Source organism: Coptis chinensis, chromosome 9, assembly GCF_015680905.1.
Source record: "Coptis chinensis isolate HL-2020 chromosome 9, ASM1568090v1, whole genome shotgun sequence".
Lineage (NCBI taxonomy): Eukaryota > Viridiplantae > Streptophyta > Magnoliopsida > Ranunculales > Ranunculaceae > Coptis > Coptis chinensis.
The window spans coordinates 41,338,419-41,363,317 of record NC_141464.1 but is presented as its reverse complement, the minus strand read 5'-3'; the positions used below and the strand labels follow the sequence as shown (position 1 = coordinate 41,363,317).

General features: G+C 35.5%; 3 protein-coding genes and 2 pseudogenes across 12 annotated transcripts; 4 read left to right on the top strand and 1 right to left on the bottom strand.

Moving 5' to 3' along the window:
* Positions 1-1,366: 1,366 nt before the first annotated feature.
* On the bottom strand, positions 1,367-4,245 carry LOC147476054 (uncharacterized). The gene is made up of 5 exons (XM_086584649.1): positions 3,826-4,245; positions 3,668-3,746; positions 3,453-3,568; positions 3,299-3,337; positions 1,367-1,488 (listed from the first exon to the last, which is right to left on the bottom strand). The coding sequence occupies exons 1-5, from the start codon at positions 4,039-4,041 to the stop codon at positions 1,453-1,455; spliced, it is 486 nt and encodes a 161-aa protein (XP_086440775.1). The 5' UTR covers positions 4,042-4,245; the 3' UTR covers positions 1,367-1,452.
* Positions 4,246-4,433: 188 nt separating this feature from the next.
* LOC147476052 (SEC12-like protein 2) lies at positions 4,434-12,730 on the top strand. 7 transcript variants are annotated; one of them, XM_086584643.1, is made up of 9 exons: positions 4,437-4,647; positions 4,776-4,906; positions 5,212-5,353; positions 6,635-6,760; positions 7,236-7,620; positions 7,867-8,136; positions 8,328-8,521; positions 8,697-8,847; positions 11,908-12,730. In XM_086584643.1, exons 5-9 carry the CDS (start codon positions 7,597-7,599, stop codon positions 12,205-12,207), a joined length of 939 nt encoding a protein of 312 aa, XP_086440769.1. In that variant the 5' UTR covers positions 4,437-4,647; positions 4,776-4,906; positions 5,212-5,353; positions 6,635-6,760; positions 7,236-7,596; the 3' UTR covers positions 12,208-12,730. The 7 variants fall into 7 exon arrangements, with proteins under 7 accessions (XP_086440772.1, XP_086440771.1, XP_086440769.1 ...); XM_086584641.1 differs by having other exon boundaries at positions 4,724-4,906; XM_086584642.1 differs by having other exon boundaries at positions 4,437-4,662.
* On the top strand, positions 8,862-10,717 carry LOC147476053 (pentatricopeptide repeat-containing protein At3g02490, mitochondrial pseudogene; annotated as a pseudogene). The gene has a single exon (XR_015209221.1). The product of XR_015209221.1 is annotated as a pentatricopeptide repeat-containing protein At3g02490, mitochondrial pseudogene (transcript).
* Positions 12,674-13,622, top strand: LOC147476051 (RING-H2 finger protein ATL40 pseudogene; annotated as a pseudogene). The gene has a single exon (XR_015209222.1). The product of XR_015209222.1 is annotated as an RING-H2 finger protein ATL40 pseudogene (transcript).
* Positions 13,623-17,192: 3,570 nt separating this feature from the next.
* Positions 17,193-23,706, top strand: LOC147476050 (cold-responsive protein kinase 1-like). 2 transcript variants are annotated; one of them, XM_086584639.1, is made up of 7 exons: positions 17,193-17,490; positions 17,588-17,657; positions 18,727-18,839; positions 21,162-21,372; positions 21,474-21,711; positions 22,184-22,334; positions 23,031-23,706. In XM_086584639.1, exons 2-7 carry the CDS (start codon positions 17,597-17,599, stop codon positions 23,361-23,363), a joined length of 1,107 nt encoding a protein of 368 aa, XP_086440765.1. In that variant the 5' UTR covers positions 17,193-17,490; positions 17,588-17,596; the 3' UTR covers positions 23,364-23,706. The 2 variants fall into 2 exon arrangements, with proteins under 2 accessions (XP_086440765.1, XP_086440766.1); XM_086584640.1 differs by having other exon boundaries at positions 17,211-17,403; positions 17,528-17,657.
* Positions 23,707-24,899: the final 1,193 nt, after the last annotated feature.

Below are 24,899 nucleotides of genomic sequence, written 5' to 3'. Positions count from 1 at the left end.
TCATATACTTGATGAGAAAGATTTTCTATTAAAGTCTCAAACCAACAGCCATCATACAACACCCATCTCTGACATGTCTTGGACACCTAATACTTCTATACTGCTTGCGGCTTCTTACTTACTTACTTAAGCCCTTTTACATAGTGCATGTTTATGCAAACGTATGACTACAAGGAAGTCCCACCATGCTTTAACTTCTAATTGTCAAACAAAAAAAAAATTATAGATATGTTCAAAATTAGAGTCATACTAATACTAGAATTCTAATGAAATAAAAAAACCTTTTCTTATATATATACAAAACATATGATCATATCTCCCCACTCCTAACGCATATAAAAAACACAGGTAAACTTTTGGTTCTCAATTATTTTTTATGATATAGATGTTGAATCAAATATTACATATCTAATTGAATTCCTCTAAATTTTTTCATTATATAGAATAGAAGATATTGAATTAAGGCTACAGAAGGAGAAAAACAAACGGTTAAGGTAAACAAATTTTTCTTTTTACATCTACTTCAATTTTATTTATTAGTATTAATAAACATGTCTTATTTAATCAATGAATTCAACATCAAAAATATATGTTATTGCCTTCTATTAGTTTATGTTCAAGTATTACTAGAGTTATTGTGGTTAGTTAAGGTAAAAAAAACATGCACATAAACTGAAACCTAGGACACCAATGCAACATTTAGTTTGGTCACAGTTTGGTCATAGTAGTGTTGAAGACCAAACTGGATCAGGATGCTCAGATGCGATTATGGATCCCAATTCATTAAAAGATTCATATAAACTTTACATCCAGCTCCAGTTACTATTCCCATCATGTAGTTAGGAACCAATGATGCAATAACCATCATACAGCTCTCTACAACAGCAACACAGCTAAACACCTTAACATAATAAGAATGCCGTACACAAAGTGAGACAATCCGTGTTGAAATTTCACCATATAATACGTTATTATTGTCCCTGAAACAACCGAAATCATGACAAGAAAAGGGAAGGACAAAAGGTTCAAGAAGAGAGCAATCTGTTATGTCTCTCTCACATTAATGTCATGGCTTTTCTATACATGATATGCCAAATACTCCTACTCCCTATCAAACTATATATAACTTATGGTACTACTTTCGCTTGATACATTTTATCACACATAAATGTAAATTATCATTAGCTAACATTAAAAGTCTGTGTCTTATCGTAAGGGTGTAATCATAATTAGTAAATTGCATAAATTTAAAGAACCATATATTAAATATCATAAGTTTACCCTTGATATATATTTTTTTGACATTTATTATTATTAAATATTAGGGATATGGATTACTTAATATAAATACTCTCGTCACAAAAAAAATGCTTGAGGAAATACTTGATTCACTTCACATAGAAGAAGCAACTTACACCTCAAAATTTGAAGACAATCTACATATATCTCAGGTTACCATATTTGATGACTCCAAAACAGAAACCATATCTGGAATTCCATCAACAACAAAAGAAAAGTCTGAAAACTCAGCGTGGAGTGCAATCAATTACCTAAAAGACAAAACCTTTTGAAATTGAAGACTTCAATTACAAGGAGTTGAATGAAAAGCCAAGAGATTGAAGAACAACAAAATGAAATCTCAGAACTACGTAAACTAATACTATCATTATGGGCGAAAAAAAAACTACAAGAAGAAGAAATGATAAAGCTCCGTCAAGGGATTAAAGACTCAAGGAAGAGGAAACAATATGTTATAGATTTATGCATTGTGAAAAAATAATTGATAGTTCGGACAACATTTATGATTAATTTATTATTGCAAACAAAATTTGTTTCTTATTTATAGATTTATTTTTAATCCATTTGTACTTATTATTAAATTAGGACTCCTTTTTAGGCTAAAAAAATAATTGCAAAGAAAATGGATTATCAAAGTGACAATGAAATTGATGGATATTAGTATGTTCACTTTCCAACGCAATATGTTTGGAACAACAATAATAAGGTTTGTGATATTTAATTTTACATATTACATGTTTATTTGTAAAAAAATATTCATTAATAACTTCTCAAACATGTTAATATTTTCAATACCTCTTCAATTGTGACTCAAACAATTATTATATTTTCAAATGTTAGGATATGGAAAAAGAAAAATATCATTCCGTCTGATAGAAACATATACTATATTGAGGAAATTCAAGGTAATAAAATTTATTTTTTAAATTTACAATATGGATTCAAATTTATACATTCAATTTTATAGGTACAACAGGTCAGTACAACAACACAAGGACTATCAAGTATCTGTTTGAATACATTAAACAAGGGACAAACAAAGCAACTCTTAAAATCAATGAGCTATTTGAAAACAAAGAAACAAACGATAAAGGAACATAGTAAGGAAGAAGGAAGAAAAAAAGGGAGCGACAAAAGAGTATTTTTTATTTTTTTAATAGTGATCAATCACATTTTCTACATAGAATTTTCCTTCTCAAAGCTGTTTTGTTTATTTTTCATATTTTATTTTATTGGTTTACACCTACTCTTCCGATTCATTTTATGTTTGAGAAAATTAAATAAAAATTATTACAGTCAACTACATGGATAGTCTAGATGACGATGGAAATTGTAACGGAAGCACAATCATCAAAAGTGAATCTCCACTACAACATTATGCAATTACACTTGCACAAAAAAAAATTGATATATCTATCAAATTAGAGCAGAATCGATTGCAATACTACACAATGAAAAAAAATACAATTCTCAAAGAAGACTATATGGGATTATCAAATGTGCAGGAAGATATATTCTGAAAAGAAGAGATTGAATATGTCAAGGCAATTATGAATAGGGAATGGGAATAGTTTTTAGAATTAGTTTAGTTATTTTAATATTGTTAGTCAATATTTATGTGAACTTGCTTCAAGTATCAACAAATTTATTATATCTCCTGATTGTTTATAAGGACTTTCATCCACCTAAGCCTGAGTTCAACACCTTCGCAACCAGCGATGGCACCTATGTCCTATTTTCAGTATTTTATACAAATATGAGTTCATGTGAAAATAATATTACCTCAAGATCCTCGAAAGTTAAGCGCCTGTTTTGGAATTGTGCCTCCTGCCTCTTTAATACATATTATGTTTTATCAACTTAAATTTGTCTTCAGCCAAGTTTTATATATCTTTAATATCTTTGAACAGGTTCAGATCAACACTAGAACTGATTTATATTTATATATATATATATATATATATATATATATCAACGAAGGATCAACAGTGGTGCATACCTCCACAGTCCTCCAAAGTATTATCTGCTCTGTACCACTCTGTAATTGAGAACCAAATCATCGGGCTTCTTCCATATATAAGCTCATTTCCATTTCAACATCAATATGTGAAATAGAATAGTAAAATAGAATAAGTAAGACAACATGGACTAACCAATTGTCTTTCATTAGTTGAGGATATATTGCTGCTGGGAGTAGTAACCAAAGCAAGTTCCCATCCCGAAGGATCCAGTTCTTTCCTTTGATCTAGGCTAGAATTATGTGAATCATCTGTAAGGGAGGGAAAATTTGTCCTTTTGGTAAGCAATGCCAAGAATCATACATCAGAAATTTGTCAAGATTACAGAAATATAGATAAGAATAACTTACTAGATGGAATTATTGCTAGAGCCAATGCATTAGCTTCCTTTATAACAGTTGCATCAGGATATGCAGTAGAATGTAATCCCTACATACGAAGAATAAAATAAAGAATTGACAACATAACATAATATATCTATATACCACTAGATGAATACAAGATTTACCAGTAGATCTCCAGCATCAGGCTGATCTTGAGAAGCGACGTTCTTATGAGGAGGGCCAAGCTCAAAGTCAGAAGAAATCTCATCAGCAGAAAACGAAGTTGGGTCACTAACAGATGGCTTATTTTCGTCTGAAGTAGAAGGAACTTCTTCTGGTTTGTATGTCGATGTCCAACAAACAAAATGAGGATGAAATATATGCTCAAAAAATACAGACATGTCATCATGATAGGTTTTTCTTTCTTTCCGTTTAAAAAAAACAAACAATCAAAATGAAATCGTCATGAAAAAATGTCCTGTGAATAGCCTATCTTACTGACCAAGGGCTCTCTCGGAACAGAAACCATGCGTGGTGCCTCTCTTATGTATTCCTCCATTGTTGTTAGAACTTGGGGTGTGGGAGTTCTTAGGAATCTCGGGCAATCCCGAACGAAGGATTTGCTGTGTCGTTCCAGTCACTTAATTTGAATATAAGTTGACGATACAAATACCCGCTTAAAATTTGAATATAAAAGATGTTCCAATAGTACACGTAGAACTAAAACTAATGTGAGACATTTCCCTTCTTACTAAAAATGAGAGAGTTTACTGACTAATCTCTCGAAGTGAGACTCTGATTGTGAGATGGGGGTTTGAGGTTGCTGCTGCTCCTCCTTTGTTTGAGAATAGTTTAAAGGAGAAGAGAGCATTGGGGCATTGGATGTTTTTAGTCTTTTGTGGAGTTTGTTTGTTTATGGGTGTTTTGAAGTTTTGTGCTAATGGTTGGTTTGGATCTGCTGTTGAAAGAGCTGGAGGATCTTCTCAGATAAATTTATATATTTTAACGTAAAAGGATTTATGGTTGGTTTTTATTTGTGTTCTATTTCTTTTTCTTATTATTGATATGATAATGTTCATATAGGCGTTTATGAAATATTGACATGTTCGTGGATAGCTAATGGGGTTTTGTTTAGGTGTAAGAATCAAATCCTTTTCTTTGTTGAGTATTTTCTGGATTGTGTGGGTTATTGGTTTAATGAAGATATCAAATAGGATTATGTTGATCTTTGAAGCTTCAGAGCATGTCATAGATTTGATTAATCAGGTATTATCCATTTTTATAACCAGTGTTTCTCTTCTGATTGTTTGCATTTTGGTACCAATTTCTTTTGAAAGCCTGGATGAATTTGAAATTATTTGAAAATTTAGACAACTCAGTTTTTTTTTCCAAAAATAAATCATTTGGCAAAAAAAACCAAATCCACTCCTCTTTTCGGTGTTCACCCGTAGAAATAAACCAAAAAAAGAAACCCAGATAATCAAAAGAGCATCTTTCCCTATGTCAAAACCTCACCAAAACAAAAATCTAGCTTGATAAAAACAAGACCTTGAATTGTTATTTTGTTGCAGGGCAATTATGGTGTTATTCATCAACAAAAATCTATTCCCATATTTCAAACTGCAACGGGAAAATTGGTTGAGGAATTGAAATCTTCCATGATGAAAGTGTTGTCTGTTCTTAACGGAAATGATGATCATGTTGCTCATACAGGTGAGACATTAACTTTGGTGTTTTTAATTTCTTAATTTCGGGTATTTTTTTATAGGAATCTTTAGATTCTTTTGTGTTAGTTACCAATAAAGTCCTTCATTGCCCTTCATTTTCATTGCAAGCCTTCAAATGTTATTGACTTAGAGAAAACAAATGAAAAGAGGATGAAGAAAGGCATACTGTGGGCAAATATTGCAAGCAACACGAAGTCCAATAGCCACTCTCCTAGCACACACTTGAGCAAGGAAATCTCCATAACTTGATATAGATGATTATCTACATCAAAAACACAATTAGAATAGTTTTTTAGCTTCGATAGAAATAACATATAGATTTACTCGAGATTGGGTCCTGTTTTGTTTCACACTATAGGCCATATATTAGACACGTTGTCCTTTTCTCCTTAACAAAATCTGCTATATATTTTGGAGTCAGTTCAAACTTTCATATCACGATATATAGTTCTGAGGTTTTAATATTGTCAAACTTCCCTTTGCCAAAATGATGGTCCACCTCGACTGGATTGGTTCAGGTCCAGAGCCACGTGAATGCCTTCCATGTCGCAAGCCATTCGACTCAAGCACAGGCAACACACAAAGTCAGGGACTGAGGTGCTCTTCCGAACCCGAATAGGGGTTGTATATTAATGAACTTAAAACTTAACTATATTTGGTTGGTTTAGCCACTTCCATAGGGCCAAGAACCAAAATTACAAAAATATAATTTTCTGAACTGATCTTAATATTTTAGTTACTATTGTAGTCCACGTTTTGTTTCTTTTATGCAAACTTTTTCAGCATAGAATCTTATAATGGGTGATGACGCCGATGAGGTGTTGGTTCTATATCGTTGTTTGTAGAATCTACTTATTTGATCCTGCTTGAAATTGGCATGTGAACGATCTTCATTTATTGAGTAAAATGTTCTGGTAAGCTAATTGTTATTCCAAATCATCTCTCAAAATCTCTCTGAAAATAATGAGTATTCCAGGGTGACTGTGTCTCATGAGTATTCCCCTAGAATAGAAGCATGTGGTCATTTGGTGACATTAATAAAACTATTATATGCATTTTACATGGGAGCTAATAGAAACAGCTGGACATACTATTAGGTAGAAATCATAACCTTCACATAAAAAGTAGTTTTTCTGTTTACCCAAAGGCATCCTGTTCTCTTTTTTATTTTCTTTTTGTATAATTTCTGCCGCCTCAAAGACATACTATTAGGTGTTTACTGTATTTACTGGATTCATCTTATTGACATCTTGGTTTACTACTACAGATGATATTCCCATGGATGTTTGATGAGAGTCACGCCTTGAAACATTTTAAAGATGCTGCTCATTTGTTGGCTGAGAAGGAGGATTGGCCTCCGCTATATAACATTTCTTCGTTGAACAGTAACAGGGTATGTTCCTTTGCAAATCATTATATTTAATAACAACATAAGAAGAAAATCTGAAATATACCCCTGATGAATAAGCACAATTAACGCATTTTCAAATATAATAAGAAGGAATATAATAATTAAGCACAATTCTTCTGAAATATAATAAGAAGAAAATCTGGGCCAGAAAATGAATATCCACCGATTTGCAACTGTTTTGTCAACTCATCATTATTGACACAAGTCCACTTCCCAGCACTCATCACAACCTTTCAAGAGCTAAGGTCAGATTGAGATTATGTTGTCGTTTCTATCTGGTTGCAGCCACTAGAAAGCCATTTGTTGAATGGTTCCTGTCTGATCGAATAGCTTCATTCATTTTATCCTTGACAAGAATCTTATCAAACTAATGATCACTAAACATTTGGCTTTGTGAACCCTTATCTTTTTCTTTTTCAGAAACATAATATATAACATGGGAAAAAATTATATGCAGGTATTCCCACTCATCAAAACTCTTACATTCAACATAATTTGCTCTCTTTTGTTTGGGTTGGAGCATGGAACAAGAAAAGAGAAATTGGTGGAGTGGTTTGAAGAGATGGTAGAGGCTAGAGGGCCTGTTATCAGTCCCAGTGAATTTACCTTTCACCACCTTCAATCGCAGCATTCGGGCAAGCTCAAGGATTCAAAACATGATCATGGGAGCTCAAGGCGAGACTCTCATCAAACATCCATGGGAATATCATCTGTAGTAGTAAACCAAGATGTCAATAAGATGAATCCAACTGCAACGGGAAAATTGGTTGAGGAATTGAAATCTTCCATGATGAAAGCGTTGTCTGTTCTTAACGGAAATGATGATCATGTTGCTCATACAGGTGAGTCATTAACTTTGGTGTTTTGAATTTCTTAACTTCGGGTTTTTTTTTATAGGAATCTTTAAATTTCACCATAACTTGATATAGATGATTATCTACATCAAAAACACAATTATAATAGTTTTTTAGCTTGAATAGAAATACCCTTTAGACATAATAATCCGATTATTTTAGATAACAGAACAAATAAGCCTATTGGAAAACTGAACAAACCGTCCAAACTCTCTGTTCTTCTCTCAACTGAAGGAAGCGACCAATAGATACAGTATGGCAAAGAAAAAGAATGGGGAATATTCAACCTGTAGCCAGAAATATGGGGTTCCAAGTTACAGCGCTGCTTGGGTTCCAACAAACAACATCTTTGACAAGCAGAAACCGATGGAGAACGATGAACAAGATTCGGAGTTGAGTAGTTTGTGGTTAGTTTTCTGTGGGGGTGGTGGAGAAGGTCGAAGTGGAATTCCAAATTCGCTCTTGCTAGCTCAATTCGATTCCAATTCTCTCTCCCCAAATCTGGTAAGTTATTTATGATGAATTTGCGCCTCACGTGTGATTTTACCGTTTTAACTTGCAAAATTGGATGAATCTTTTGTTCAAATTGCTTGGTGGAAAAGTTTTGAATCCAATGTGTGTGTAATGTGATTAATAATTGAATTATGATCGTGGGATGTTTTTTAGCTCCGTTTCTTTATCCGTATACCGTATAGAATGGCAATCCATCCATCCTGGGGGAGATGGTGTTATCTGTTCATTTCCTAAAAGTTGCAGGTACTTCTCCTTCTATTTTCCATTTACAACACAGAAAAAGCAAAGATATATTCAAAGATCCAAATGACGTATATTTATCTGCATATTCTTCTGTGACAGGTGTAAAAGGTTTTTGCAAAAACTCAGAAGTGAAGTTAAGACAGTTTATTTGAAATACTTTGTTGAATATGTAATTCTGAACTTAAGATATTTATGCGAATCAGTTTTACTACAGTTGAATAAGTCACTAGATGTTCTGATTAGTGTCTACAATGATTCTTTACTTTGACCAAGGTTTTCAACACTTTTATTATGTGATTTTCATATAGATGGTTTGAGTGGGACGTCCCAGAGTTCTCTGAAAAACATCAAGTGGACCTGAAGTCTTCTGAGAAGATGTTGACCCAGTTGGAAGATGTTGGACAACAGGTAGCAATGACTTTTAGCACTGATGGTTCTGCACTTGCTGTTGGTGGTGAGGTATGTTCAATCTGTTTTGATTGGAGATACATGCTTGCTGATTGCTGATACACATTTGATAAGTGAAAAATCAGTAATGATACTTTAGTTGTAGCCTTTAGGCTCAGTTATTGAAACCATTTCCAGCGTTGTCTTTAAACCAGAGTACTAGATGTTACTTAGTGTGGGGTAATTAAGTCTGATAGAAGAAAGGTATGATTTTGTTTCTAATTAGTAAACAATTATGATTTTCGTTTGTTTACTAACTGTTGCATTAATTTTCAGTTATGTACTAGAAATAAATTGGATACTATATGATAATCAAGTGCATCTCTGATTGGCAAACCTGTTCTGCATGTAAAATCCTACACCAAGAGCCAAATCCTTTGGTAATTTTGGACAGGAATTATTTCTTTTCCTTTTTAGTGCTACAAGTTTGTTAGGGTTAGAAAGGCCAGCTGCTTTAAAATTGGAGGTAGACTTTACCTTATTTGTTCCCTTTACAAAGTTGCGAAGTTGCTCATCATGAGGAGGTAAGAAGTAATTACGGTCTTGATTCAAGTCAAGACTAGCTAGGTGTCTATATACCTAGCTAACTATTAGCCAATCCTTCTATAGCCTTATTGAGAGTCTGAGACTAAGACGCTACCAAGATGGCTTCCTTATTCGTGTAAGTATATGAGTCGCTACTAAGGAAACAGAAGTGGGAAAATAAATTGAATTAAAAAAGGCAAAAGTGAGTTACAGGACAGAGTAACAGTCGTTGAGGAAATGCAGGGATTTGATTATGAAATGGAGATGAATACATATTTTTTTGTAATGGGGCTGTTTTGTAAGTGGAGACTTATCGAGGATGATGTGGAGTTGTATGAGTACAAGATGGGTAATGCAGATAAGCCACCCGTTCAGGACGGCATTTTCCTCTTGCGAAAGACTGTTATGTGGAGTAAAGAGTTGAACATGCAGTTGTTTTCTAGAGTTGTGGAGACTTTCACTAATGGCGGAAATATCTTGACAACGTCTATTCTTGACATGGTTGTTAAGTCACTGATCAGTGCTAACAGATTGAAGGAATGTGGTACGATCCTTAAGGCCATGGAAAAAGGTGGATTTGTACCTACCAGTGAAGTTTATAATAAAATTATCTTTCATCTTGGTAGTGTTGATAGAGGTGAAGCTGTTCTGATGATAAGTGAGATGAAAGCTTCTGGGAACTGCCCCGATTCCAAGACATGGACTTCTTTGATTCATGGGAAATGCTTAGCTGGTAATGCCAAAAGCGGGTCATATTCCTTCCGAACAATGGTAGAAGAGGTTGGGGTCACAGATGCTGGTCATGCTTTTGAAGAAGTGTTGAAGGGGTTTTGCCGGAAGAGGAAAGCCACAGATGCATACAACTTTCTTTCTGAGATGGTTGGTCAACACCAATTACGTCAGGGAGGTTTCAATGAAGCACTGAGTCTTCTTGGATTGATGAAAGGTCATGGTTTCCCACCTTTTCTTGAACCGTTTATCGATCGTATCTCCAAGTCTGGGATTGCTGAAAGCAGTGACGGATAGGAAGTTTCCATCTACTACTGTAGTTGTCCTTATGATTGAAGCGTTTTTGAAGGCTGGGAGGCATAACGAGGCACATAATTGCTTTTCAAAGTCTCCAAGTTCTCTTTGTTGCCCATAAACCTGTAGGTGCCAGTCCTACTGCTGTGGTAGCTTAGGCGTGACGGGATGCTGACTTCCATTACTGGAATCGTTAAAATAAGAACCACAAATCCACAAACAGAATATCCATCACTAATTATTCCAACTTTAGGCAGTTTGACATTAAAATAAGACAGGTGTAACATTGATTGCGGTGTACAAAGAGGTTGAAATGAAATGATGAATTTGCACCTGGCTATCAATTTAGGAAACAAGATCTATTGAATCAGAATTAACAGGAACTAGAGGAAGTAAGAAGTCTGGTTTACAGAGGATTGGTGTTTGGACTTCGAACTTCTGATAGGGCATAAGCAGGTCTACATTTAAAGAGGATATTCTGATTATCAGCATCATGATGTACAAAAAGGATTGCTACTATTAAATTCTTTGAGGAGCATTATATTGTTTACGCTGTGTATACAAATGTATGAGGTCTGAGAAGTTCACGTAATATTACAAATATACATGAATATACATTGGAAATACTGTGTATAAAACTCAATTCAATGACTGAAGATAACTATGTAACACGGCGACAACGACACCAGAATGCTGTTCCTCCACCGCTGTGAAGCTGAGTATTTGGCACTACCATGGCAACCAACATGCCCAAGACCAATTCGAGGCCACCACCACAACAACAACAACAACAACAGCAACAGAATAATGTGAACAATGCAAAGAGCAATGGTGGGAGTGTGAAGCAGAATAACCAGCATACCCAGAATCATCAGTCAAGCATGTCTTCTATGTATGGGAATAGTATTAAAGGGAGAGAATCCGAAGACCCTGCAACTAAAACTATGATGAAGGCGATGGCAGCAAGAGCCTTATGGCATTTATCTAAAGGGAATTCAGCAATTTGCAAAAGCATTACGGAGTCGAGGGCGCTTTTGTGTTTTGCTGTTCTTCTCGAGAAAGGTAGTTATGAAGTCCAATACAATTCTGCAATGACATTGATGGAAATCGCTGCTGTTGCCGAACAAGATGCTGATTTGAGACGTGCTGCGTTCAAGCATACTTAAATTCAAATGGACATAAAAAATCAAAGGCCCTGAAATTGGTCTGTACTCTGGACCTTCATTTTTTTTCTCCTTAACTGTAGAGGAATTTAAACCAAATATTCTTTAATGTGTTTCCAAAATTTACTGTTTCAATTTTTATTCTGAAGTATTTGCAAATGACTTTGTTCCTGTTTTTTTTATGGTCACTTAGATTTTATATTTTGCAGTATCGGTCAGTTGTGACTCATTTATTGGTACAGTCTGCAGCCAATATCTTCTGCTAATGGGATCCTTACATAGAGTCCTGGATTATTTTTAATTCCTCTTTGGTAGTTGTGTGGTATCTACCAGATTTTATTTCCTTTTGTTGCTGTTATAGGATTTGCTTTTGTCTATATGGATGATGAGCGAGATGTCGAGGATGCAATTCGAGGACTCCATAGAGGATTTCCTGTGGTTCAAATTGGCACCGGTACGAGGCAGTCAAGGTGGAGGATCCTTTGTCCTGGATGAGGCCATGGTACCATATACTTTAGACGACCTGCAGGTTTACTTACGTAAGTTTGAGCCTTCATATTACACAAAAAATGGCAAGGACCCTTTGGTGTACCCATGTCTTGCTGCTGAGCATCCAATTGCTGCCAGCAATCCTGTACTTATTGAAGGAAACCAGAGATGAAGGATTTGATATTGATTCCGTCCACATTTCAATCGTCCTAGCAGACTATGGAGTACTTATGGAAGGTGCCGGGTCTGCCCCAAGTTAGGAGTGATGGATGCTTTTGCGGAAGTTGCGATTTAATTCGGCAGTATGGTGCGGCATACTTACGCTCCGCTAATCTGGCAATGGCATTGGAATGCTGTGCACAGGCCGCTGCTGCCATGGGTGGTGGTCAGTTATCATGAACCAGACAAGCCAACAGTCATTAGCAATGGCGGAAATCATTGATGCTTAAACAGCTCCTACTGAGTTGTTGTTACGAGATGGCGGTGTTTCTCTGTTACTTGGGTTTGGGAAGTGTTGGAGAAGAAGTTATTCAAATTTGCAATTCTATTAATTTTGTCGAAATTTATTTGTAAAACCCTTTTTAGCATAAGAGAAGTTGGGTAGAATTCTTGAATATTTGTAAAACCACAATGTAGTCATGAGCAGCTTTGACGACAATGATAACTCATTTTACGGTGATCATGATTGCCGCAGATATCGATATAGCCTTAATAGCAGAATCATACTTACAACATTTGTTTTCTTATTTTTCATGGTCGTAGTCATTGTCATGCTCCACATATATGCAAGATGTGTTCTCAAACGTCAAGCAAGACACCGTGAAGCTCTTCATCAATTAGGCCGCCTTAGTACCACAACTGCACATGTGCACACCAATGAGCAACCAAGAAAAGGACTTGATGCTGCAGTTATTGCCACCCTACCCTTATTTGTTTATAAAGGAGCAGAAGAAATTAAGGACATACATATCGAGTGCGCGGTGTGTTTAAGTAATTTAGAGGATGAAGAAATGCCTAGACTTCGTCCTAACTGCAAGCACACATTTCATTCACAGTGCATTGATACATGGTTGAGAGTGCACTCCACGTGCACCATTTGTCGCACTGAAGCAGAGCCAAGAGCCAAGCCTGAGTCTATTGAGTTGGCTGTGGTTGTTCCAGCCATGGCTACCGCTCCACCAGTCGATGCAATCAACCCTACTTTACCATGTTCAGAGGGTACATCAGACGGTGCACTAGGACAGTCTTCAAAAGTAGGAGGATCAAGTTCGCGACTAAGTTCTTTTAGGAGGATACTTAGTAGGGAGAAATCAGATAGAAGACTACAACCAAATGAGCAAACTGATTGCGCAAGAGATTTAGAGAGGCAGTAATTTTGGCATTTTTTTTATTTTTATTTTTTGGTTAGTCTCTAAATTCTGTTAAATCGTATATGATACATTCACACTGGAAGTCTGGAACAGAAATGCTCTTGCATGTACAAACTGGTTCTGTTTCTCGCCTTCGCGCCATGTTTAATAGCGAATGATTTATAGGACTTAAGTGACCCTTTCTGATAGTATTAATAAAAAATACTTCTGATGAAAAGTGTTGTTAAGTGACCTTTTCTGATTTATGGGACTTAAGTGACCCATTATGGAACGATTTACTGTTGACAATCGTGCCTTTGATATTTTTGTTCTTATTGTTATATATTTAATGAATCTAAGTGAGGGTTGTTGTCCAATTATGGCCAGGAATTAAGATGATGGGAGAAAACAACGACATTGTATAATTGTATGTTTAAGTTTAAGATAATGAAATAAGAGTATGTACTTAATATGTCTAGATGCTCTACAATATACCAGTCATAAAGATTCCGGAGTCCATCTCCAAAAAACATAAATGGGATCCAAATTTCAATTTTGACTATATTTTGACATTTTTTTTTTTTTTGCGATAATCTATTTTGACATACCCATGTGTTGGCCATCTACATTATAAATTATATACATATTGTGAAAAGTGGGTATGGTATGAAGGACCAGTACATGGTATACATCCTAAGGCTAATGCAGAACGGAAGGGTTTGAAGACCACATTGAGGGAGACCGAGTTCAGGCCAATTGATATGGTTCCAACGGTCTTTGTTTGAATTCAAGAGAATTGAACAAAACTCACAGTACCCGAAGTGCTTAAATTTCTACATGGGATGAGAGATGCATTTGGGAAGTGCAGGACCTAGGCAAAACTCTTCCATCACAACTTAACGTTTTGAACTAAAACTTCTTAATGACTTTCATAAAGTGCATATTTAGAAAATTTAGTCAACCATATATTCATCTATCAAGATAGCAGGCCCGACCATAGGTCGGGCTTAATGGCTAGAATAGAATTGATCTTTCCTTCACATAAGTTCAAAGTTCAAACTCATTATAGAAAAATTAGAAATTCAAATGGGGGGTTATATAGCCTGCTAAATGCAAATATAGCACCTTAACCACAAAAATGTCATTTCAATAGGGCTGCTAAAAGGGTCTTAAATTTGGAAAGAGTCAAAAACCCAACCAAAGTTAAGACCTTCGCTAGCAGCTGTTATAATAAGTTTGGAAGACGGACGGCATAGTTTCTGCCTTCCGTGTGTTAAATTTCGACGGACGACAGAAATTATACCGTCCGTCCTAAAAAAAAAAAATTCAACTTAAGTTACAAAATAATGGACGGATGACAGAAACTATACCGTCCATATCATTTAGCACTTCAAAACAGAAAACGTGATTGGATTGGTTTTTTTATTTTGGAGTGCCAAATTTGGCTTGGCAAGTTAAAAGGCCTATGTGGCACTTTTTAGCAGCCCAATTTAGCAGCTTTCCATTGGACTTGCTTTTAGAAATTTAACATGATATCAGAGTCACTGATTTCTGAGAAGTTTTGGGTTATCCAATCCAGCCCTATCTATGTTTTCAGCGTGTCCTGCTACCATTCACATAAGTTTATCCTTCTATTTGTGTTTTTAGCGTGTCCCGCTAAAGGGGAATAATTGGCAATTTAACAGTGGGCTCTTAATTCACATAAGTTCATCTTTCTATCTGTGTTGTTTCCAGTGTGTCCTGCTACCATTCACATAAGTTTATCCTTCTATCTGTGTTTCTAGTGTGTCCCGCTGAAGGGGAGTAATTGGCAATTTAACTGTGGGCTCTTAATTCACATAAGTTCATCCTTCTATCTGTGTTTCCAGCGTGTCTGGCTAAGGGGGAGTAATTGGCAATTTAACAGTGGGCTCTCAAGGAGGAGTGTTGACAACATATAAACTTGGACCAAAATTTATAGCCAGTGCTAAAATTCTCAAAGGCTGGAAATGCTGACATCCCTTCTCAACCTTCTGAAAAAGAAATTTAAGTTTGTTACAAGATGCACTAGACATGCCTTACAAGCATAGAAACGCAAGAAGACCTGCTATTCCTTGTGAGAACAGAAAGCATTTATGGAGATACTTGAGCAACATAATGCAGCAGCAGTAGCAAGTGATATCATACATAAGTTTCAGACATGCTTAAATGTCCTAAAAATAGGAGTACATTGATGCCGGATCTGCGGGAATGCGGGAGGAAGGTGCCATCACATGCCTTAGCTTGTCAGCTTGTGGAAAAATAGCAACGACCAAGCTGTGTACAAACAACAAGAAGTCATGATTTAATTTGGACACATATGATGCTTCCACATCAAGAGCTTCATCCAAGGGTACGGTTCATGCAGTGACGTGCAAGTGCAATAGTACGTGTACGTGCAAGACACCAAGACCCAGCTGCTCTTCATGTAGTGCGCGCAGACTGATGGGCAATGTTCAAGGTCAGCAAATGGAACTGTTATTGGTTCTATATACTACTTCTATATATGGCTGGAGGGACTGGAATTGATCTCTACGAAGTACGAACGCATTGGCAGTCTTGCAGATATCCGAGCCAGAGCCAATGAGCCACCATGCATGCGGCTTTGAATAATAAAACGTTGTTTAACAAAGGCAACTCTAAAGTCTACACAATATAACTTTTATAGCGTAACTGCGCGCATAAGTCCCTAAAAAAGAAATACTTTGACAAGTAATTAATCAAGTCATGAACCAATATTCTCGAATACAGCTTTTTTGTTATGGTTGTGCTGGTCAAAGTAGAAATGTAAACCCGAACCTTCTTATGAAAAGAAAAAGTATATATATACAAGAAATTGGTCCAAATCGCTCGCTCTCTAGGACAACCTTTTTTCGAAATCACTAACAAGTACAATTTTCGAATGAAAATAACCCATAATTAAAGACAAATAGTCCGGATTTAAAATTAATAATTTTCAATTTTGTCATTTTTGTTGTTTTTGGTATAAATTGTTCATACCACAAATAGGTGAAGATACCTCGTATATTATATTGAGGTATGAACAGTAATTGTTTATAACCCAAACAAATGTTCTTACTGATATTACATTATGTTAAGGTAAAAACAGTAATTGTTCATACTCCAAATAGGTATTCATATTCTAATATGCATTCTTATTGATCATACATTATATTGAGGTATAAATAATTATTGTTCATAGCTCATGTTAAAATATAAACAATGATTGTTCATACTCAAATAGGTGTTTTCACTGATCATACATTATAGTGAGTTATAATTAATAATTATTCATAACTCATGTTGAGGTATGAATAATGATTGTTAATATTATATATATGTCGCATCGATTCAGTTGGGCCAGACGGTTTATTATTTTGCACTAGGAGTAAACTTGATATTTTATCTATATGTACTATTTTTTTATTTCATGTCAAAAGTATACTTGACTTTTTACCTATCCGTTCCTTGCCCTTAGAAAAAGACGTGGGTTTGAGAGTAATTTTTTCAAATTTTTTTTTTTTCAACGTTTTGTCATTGAGAGTTAGCACTCGAGCGAATAAAGAACATCATCACGTGTTCAATTATTCACCCAACACGTGGTAGCTCGGCAGATTGAAATTATGTTGAAATAATATAAAAAGTTTACTTTTCAAAACCTCTCTCCACAGTCCGCACGACGCAATATCCCATTTCAATTAAATAAAAAAATCGCGTGGACTGAAAAAGTCTTGTTACTTTTTGGCGGGTTCTCTTTTTTATTTCACACACATAAACACATTTCCATACCAACGGTCGTTTTCAAAGAAAAAAACAGAACACCAAAGTGGGAATGAGAGAAAATTGAAAACACAGATATATATTATTTTTTTCTTTTTAGCAGAAAACTAAAACAGAAGAAAAGAAAACCCAACCAAACTTACCAACCCAAGTCTGCTGTTGTTGCCAGTTATTTGTGGGACCCACTTACAATGAACATTCTCCTCGTCATTATTTTGGAGGTAATAATTTCCGGTTGATTGGTTTCTGTATTAAAGTTAGTTGAATTGGTCAACTTTACAAGGGTTTGAAGGTGGAATTAATCAACTGTAAGTCATACCTTGTTTTACTTTATATATTTTGCAGGTTTCAAGTGTTGTATCTATATAGAAAGTTGACATGGTTGTTTTTTAAAACAATACATAGGATACAGATATGAGTTGCAATTGCTTTAGCTCCTCGATATTTGACAGGAAGAAAAAGTCTGACATAGATGGTGAGGAATTTTTCTTACATATTATATCATGCTGATAAACATTTGTGCTTTGTGTTAATTATTTCTTGTGTTGATGCTTCTGAGTTATGATACTTTGTCACTACTTCTTTTTGAAAAAGATATTTAAATGTTATTCCAGGGGGGGCAGGCCGAGTGTAGAAAATCGGTTCTTCAAGTATCATGTTAACTGAGAATTGTGCACAGAGATCATGCATAAAGAATATCCTAACATCTCACCAGAGCATTTAGGGTATGTAGCTGCATACTAACATCTTTGATCCTTCAACTGGAGCCTTTGCCTTATTCACAGCATGTAGTACTAATAATAAACTTGTGGAACTTGGAACAAGGTTCAGTTCCTTTTTCCTAGAAAATTATCTATGTTAAGCATATTGGCGACATAATTGTTCATTTAAACAAGTTATGCGGTATTGGAAAGGATCCCTAATATTAGATGTGGAGAACACATCTGCACATCCATGAAGTACTACAAGAATCGATAAAATGGACTACTTGTTTTTTATTTGTGACAGTTGGTCCTAAATAGCTATACATTTTCCTTTTATATCTCTCCTTAAAATTCAAAAATCAGAAGAATATTCTGAGATTGCCTGTAAAATAGTTCTACGCACCACGATCACTTGTCCGCATTTTCACTAGTAGAAGGGAACTACTGATTTACGAAATTTAGAATAACCGTAGTAATAGTTTGGTAAGATTCACAAGGACCCAAAACTGGGTATGAATAGAAAATAAAAAGAAAAAAAGCCTGGTAAATCAAGTCCAATGATTCTTATAAAATCCTGAATCCTAAATACTAAACAATGAGGCATAGAAAGTGATATCATGGATCAGTATCTACTTTTTTCTTGCTATGCATCATAAACCAGCGTACATTTTTCTAATAGTACTTAAATGAACTCATTCTGTTATATAAGTTATTAGCTCACATGCTTTATATGTCACCTTCAGTTCAAGTTCTCTTGAAATGTTGGCATCTCCATATTCACAAGATAAACTTTTATCACATTGTCATACTATTAAGCTTCTTTTGCTATTTGTTGTCCAGAGCCTTTGCCTGGGAAAATTAAGCTTTTCACTTATAATGAATTGAGCACTGCAACAAACCATTTTCACGCAAGCAATAAGATTGGGCGAGGAGGTTTTGGGACGGTTTACAAGGTATGCACAATATTGCAATTGTTTTTTCCCCTTTAAATCCATATTATGAGAGTTTTATTTGCACCTCTACATGCATTGTCCTTTTAATTACTGATGAGATGTTTGTTATAGCCCTACATGGGATGTTGAAGTCTTGCAATATATAATATAAATGTTCCTGGGCCTCTCCACTTATCACCAAATAGTTTTAAGGTTGGATGCTCCTAAGATTCTAGATGGTATGAGAGCAGGCTATTGTGTCAGCCTAAAAGGTCCGTTTACCCCATGTCACCCAAGTGTGTTGTCCACGTGTTACGCTGAAGGAATGCCTCACTTGAGGGGGCGTGTTGAGATGTTTGCTATAGTCCCACATGGGATATGCAAAGCTTTGCAATATAATATAAATGTTCCGGGTCTCTCCACTTATCACTAATTGGTTTTAAGTTGGATGCTCCTAAGGTTCTAGGATTACATAGATAAACCTGTGGAAAGGAAGACTTAACTTAATCCAACTTATTTGTTGCCAACAGTATTGGCACTTATGATTTATGAAGGAGCAAAATTATATTTATAGGACATCACATGCATTGTTCCAATAGTTTTGCATTGTATATTGATGGTGGCCTAGTATCTAAGAAACTAGATACATAACCACATATTTGAAAGTTTCTAAACACATTCTCTGTCAATTCCTGTATAGAGTTAATTGTTCAACATGCTAGCTGGGTTCTAGAAGTTTTCCCTTCCAATTCTTATTCAATATGTCAGTTTTTTCATTTTTTTGTCAATCAGAATGTATATACAGGAGGATACTTGCAGCGACAGTAATAATATAGGTTGTCGATATATGGCTATGCCCTAACCATATTATTCCTTAAATCCACTTGATGTTGTCTACACCAACTTCAGAATATACTACTCATTTCTATTTTATACCCGTTGGGTTGCATTCCGTGTTCAAAAGCATATTCACTGTCTTCCAGTGTATTAACTCAGAACTTGTTTGTCCGTGGCTGCTTGTTGGGAGTATTAGAATAACTAAAAGAAACTCAGACAATGTTCATAGAAGATTGGGTTTCTGAAGAGGTGGAAGCTCCAGTCTAATTGCTAAACAATAAGCACTTAACCAAATTAGCCATTAATGGTGGAGATTGGGTTAAAAGATTGTTAATCTAGACTTGACAGTAAAAATGGATATTTGCAAAGAATTTAGCTATAAAACTTCAACAAATGATGTCATTTCGATCTCTTATAAAGATCAGTTAGAGGCCGTGAGTGTTTTCAAAGGACATTGTTGAAATTCATACTTAAACATTGATATAAAATGAGTTCTAAAACTTCAACAATAGAATCCTGTGAGAATATTTGAGCAAAACAACTCACATTCAGGATATTCTGACTTGATGATGAAATTTAAGATCAAACATTCCACTTTAAATTTGAGGTTGTTCAGAATTCTTTAAGAGATGGGATATAGTGAGAGTGAGGATAAAAAATATTCAAGCTTGAACTCTTCATATGTTGTTAATTTCTTTAGTATTGAAGGGTTCAATTCGGATCAAGAGAGAGAGTTTGTTGAGGTGTCCACTCTTTGATGTGTTTACTGATAAAGTGGGTGAACGGTTTGCGGTAAGTGCCATGAGATGCCATGGGAACTACACCCATGCAAGAAAGATCTGACTTGTGAGACTGCAATGAAAGCAAAGAGAAAAGTTGTGGTGTGAATACAAAGAGGCAAGATGCAGTGGAGAAGTGCAGTACGGAACCAACTAAGAGAAGAAATGCTATATCCATAGGCATACCCGGCCAGACCATGGTACCTAGCAATGCTTACTGCTGCTGTAGAACTTCATTCACCTACACCAAAATCTTACCCAGAACTCTGAGGTCAAGTCATTGATTGCTAATTCTTATTCGTTATATAGTCTTTCATCAATCAGAATTCAGAACACAGATGTACTTGCAGTGCGAGTAATAGGATAAACAAACCTCTAGACTCTAATACCAAATATAGCCTAGACAGCCAAACAATATCTGTACTAATATTCTCTAACACTAGAGACTCGATTCTCTCTGAATGGTATTATTGTGTATATTGTGAGTCGTATAGGATTTCTTCTATGCTAGATGTATATGATTGCTCTATAGAACTTAAGGTGTTGATCTGGTTACTTCAGAAATACTTGCTTATATAACTCTCTTCTTGTCGACATCACGATTCACGGAATGGCATTTTCTTCCTATGTTTATGAACTTCAGCATCATGTTCGAAATTTAGACAGTAAGCCAGGTATAATAGTCCTTCCTGGGTAAATGTTCATTTTCTCATTTTCTTTTTGCCAGGGAATCCTAAAAAGTGGAAGACAAGTTGCTGTGAAGGCACTTTCTGCCGAATCGAAGCAAGGGGTGCATGAATTTTTGACTGAAATTGATGTGGTTACCAATGTCAAGCATGTGAACCTTGTTGAATTGATTGGATGCTGTGTTCAAGGAAAGAACAGGGTTTTAGTCTATGAATATGTGGAGAACAACAGCCTTGATCGTGCATTATTAGGTTCGTTGTCGCAAACACAATTGTTTTAAATGTGCTTTGCTTCTCAAGTTCTTATTACAAAATAGGCACTGGTGATATATGTTATCTGTGTTGTGCTTTAGGTCCAAAGCGTAATACGATTAAGATGGATTGGAGCAAAAGATCTGCTATATGTTTGGGTACTGCAAGGGGGCTTGCATTCCTACACGAAGAACTTGAACCACCAATTGTACATAGAGACATCAAAGCTAGCAATATACTTCTAACCGAGGAATTTGTTCCCAAAATAGGGGACTTTGGGTTGGCTAAATTTTTCCCAGAAAACATTACTCACATTAGTACGCGGGTTGCTGGAACAACGTGAGTTTTCACTTTTACTTATGAAAACTTTGACATTTCTTAGCATGCATTGTTTTATTTTATTTTTTTGTATTCATTTAACATATTGAAAATGGAAGATGCGTGGTTATCATAATCTTATAGGACTGTTGGTTTCTATCAGGTGCTAGTAATTTTGATGCACACGTATGCGCAAAGATATGACTTTGGAACCTAATTCCAAAGTCTATGTCGATGTTTGGGTTTAAGTATAATAAGGAATTGACTTTGGAAGCCCCTGATCTGGTGCTTTCTTTTTTAAGAAACAATCTGTCTGGGTCAGGTGCATTTTGTATGCAGTTATACACAAACCTAGAGTAAATGAATGGTTAATGTCTAGTTTCCAGTCTTTGTTGTGTGTTAGTACAAGGTCGAAGAGTATTTGACAAAATTGTTTTTCTGTTTAACTATCTTCAGTAGATTCTAAAGAGCAATGTTATCATGTTCCTTACAGTGGTTATTTGGCACCAGAATATGCACAGCGTGGTCAGTTAACCAAAAAGGCTGATGTGTATAGTTTTGGGGTTCTTATACTTGAAATAGTTAGTGGCAGAAGCAGTGCAAAGGAAAACTGGGGTGGGACACAGAAGCTTCTCCTTGAATGGGTAGGTCACTATCTGATCAGTCATTCTATGTTGTGCTGTCAACTGGTATTTTGTTTCCAGAAGGCCAAGTATGTGAGTAATTTTAATATGTGATGAATAGATCGGTTATCACGAGTGTCTTTTCCCCGTTCTCTTCCCAGAAGAGCTTGACTAGTTCTGAACTTTGTGGAGTGTTCCAGCTGAAATCAATCAAATGGTTCCACAAATGACTTTTTCTCAATATGCAGTCTTTTGTTTACAAAACAGGACGAAAATACCATCTTTAGACTATAACAAAGACATGACTGATGGTTTTAAACACTCTGAAACCACATCTAGATATCCTAGAGTCTAAAGTCTAAACCATCTAACTTAGTGTTTTGACTCGTGAGAACTTTTTTTTTTTTTTTTTTTTTCTTCTAGTATTCCAGTCACATTTGCTATAGCATATGGAAAATCTGTATCTGTGACACGTTGATAAACTTTGAGATCATCTTAACAAGCCACAAATAAATGGAGTAGTATTTTTGTTGAATTGAGTTGACCTGTGTGACAATGTATTCAACACAGTTTTTAAAGAATGGTCCTTGAACTCCTTGTTCTCTTTGTTGCATTTTCAAGGTTGATGTCTTTTTATGAACTTAAGTTGGGCATGTTCTTGCATTATCCGCATTATTTTGTAATTTATTTCTTAACATCCAAAGTATACATCAACAGACATGGCAACTTTACAAAGAGAAAGAACTGGTGGAACTGGTGGATCCAGATCTAGAAGAATACCCTCAAGATGAAGTGGTCAGATACATCAAGGTAGCTCTTTTCTGCACGCAAGCGGCAGCAAACAGAAGACCTTCTATGACTCAGGTTGTTGTCATGCTTTCTAGAAACATTCGACTCAATGAGCAAGAACTAACAGCGCCAGGTTTCTTTGAAGATGGAGGTCTCAGTAGGAGCCAAGGTTCTTCATCACATAAAAAGTCGATGTCTGACTCTACCAGTCAGCCAATCATCTCCTTTCCAGATACCATAACTGAGATCACTCCTAGATGATCCAGAGCACAAAGCAGTGTATAAATTTATTCAGACTACAACAGTATTGTGCAGGAATAGTGTAAGTTTTCTTGATGTCAAAGAGGAGTTGCATGCAACTAGAAAAGAAGGCATCCATTGGTTATCTCCCGTCAGCTATTTATTGTAAGTTAGAGGCTCTGTCAGTAGAATATAACTATTTATTAGATCTTTGTGAAATATCAGCCACATACTAAAATAGTAAGAAGAAAAATGATTAGTATACATTATCATTTGGGAAGCATTTATATGATGTAATGCAGGTATCCCACGAGTCTATACATCTCCAGTTGTCCAGTAACATATAAAGTTTTGAAATTTTGAAGATGTGTTCTTTTTGTTGATTAGCATTCCAATGATCCAACGGTTTTGGATGGAACCTTTTCGGAATAGACTTCACCCTGAATCTTTTTCCAGAAGCACATGTTTGAAGAACTGTTTATGTTTTATCTCGAACTCATTTTCCGATTAGGTAATTTGATTTAATTGAACAATGCATTATGCATATCTGTGAACTTCAAACAGTTGGAATTACTAGTATTTTATTTGTCAGTGTTTGACGTTGGATCTTACTGTGTGTGTGTGCAAGAATTTCTGAAGTAGCAAGAATTTTTACGTGGTAGTATTGTGCTATAGATTTTGATTAAGCTCATTGTTGAGTGGAATACCACAATTGAGGTAATAAATGATTGCTACATTTTTTTTTCCCTGATGGAATGAAAGGAGTTTTAATTGGTTCTTTTTAAATGTTAGGATATGCTTAGACATATGGTTTGATTACAAACTTTTTTTTAAAAAAAAACAAATGCATTGCTGTTATTAATTTATTATTATAGTGAAAAACTTAAAATTAAGGTTTATACTCAGGGGCGGGCACTGAGGAAGTACGACCAGCAGGGCCCATTTTCCCACTTAAAGCACAGGGCCCAATCAATCTCAGAGCCGCCCCTGTTTGTACTGCATCTCAACATTAGATTTGGCAAGTGGATTGTAAAAGCTATGGTTTCGGGTAAACAAATCAAGATTGAAAACTCTAAATTAATCGTTACGTTTGTTGACCAAGTGAGTTCTAGCTTGTTGGATCCTTCAAATAATGTTTCTATTATAAACAACTCTCATTTATGACTGTTTAGTTTCTCGCAGAAACATTGGAAGACTCTTCTTTACTTGCAATTTTTCTAATATGTCAACCAGCTGATTCGATAACTGCCCATGGAAAACTTAGAATATTCTTTGCCTTATAATGCAAGCAACAAGAGAATATACACGAGCAAAGAAAGCCACACGCATTTTCTTTTACTTGAGTATCATGTAACCGTAAGTATTCCACATAAAGTTATGCTCTTACATTCTCTTTGCAATTTTCTTTTCTTTGATTTAGTTTTACGTGTTCAGAACTAGTCAAGCCCGAAAAAAGTTCATTCCATCTTACAATCAATATTTCACTTCTTTCATCTTCCATCAAAATGCAGGCAAATCACCCAATGTTCAAAAGTGTATCCGCTAATTGCCCTCACA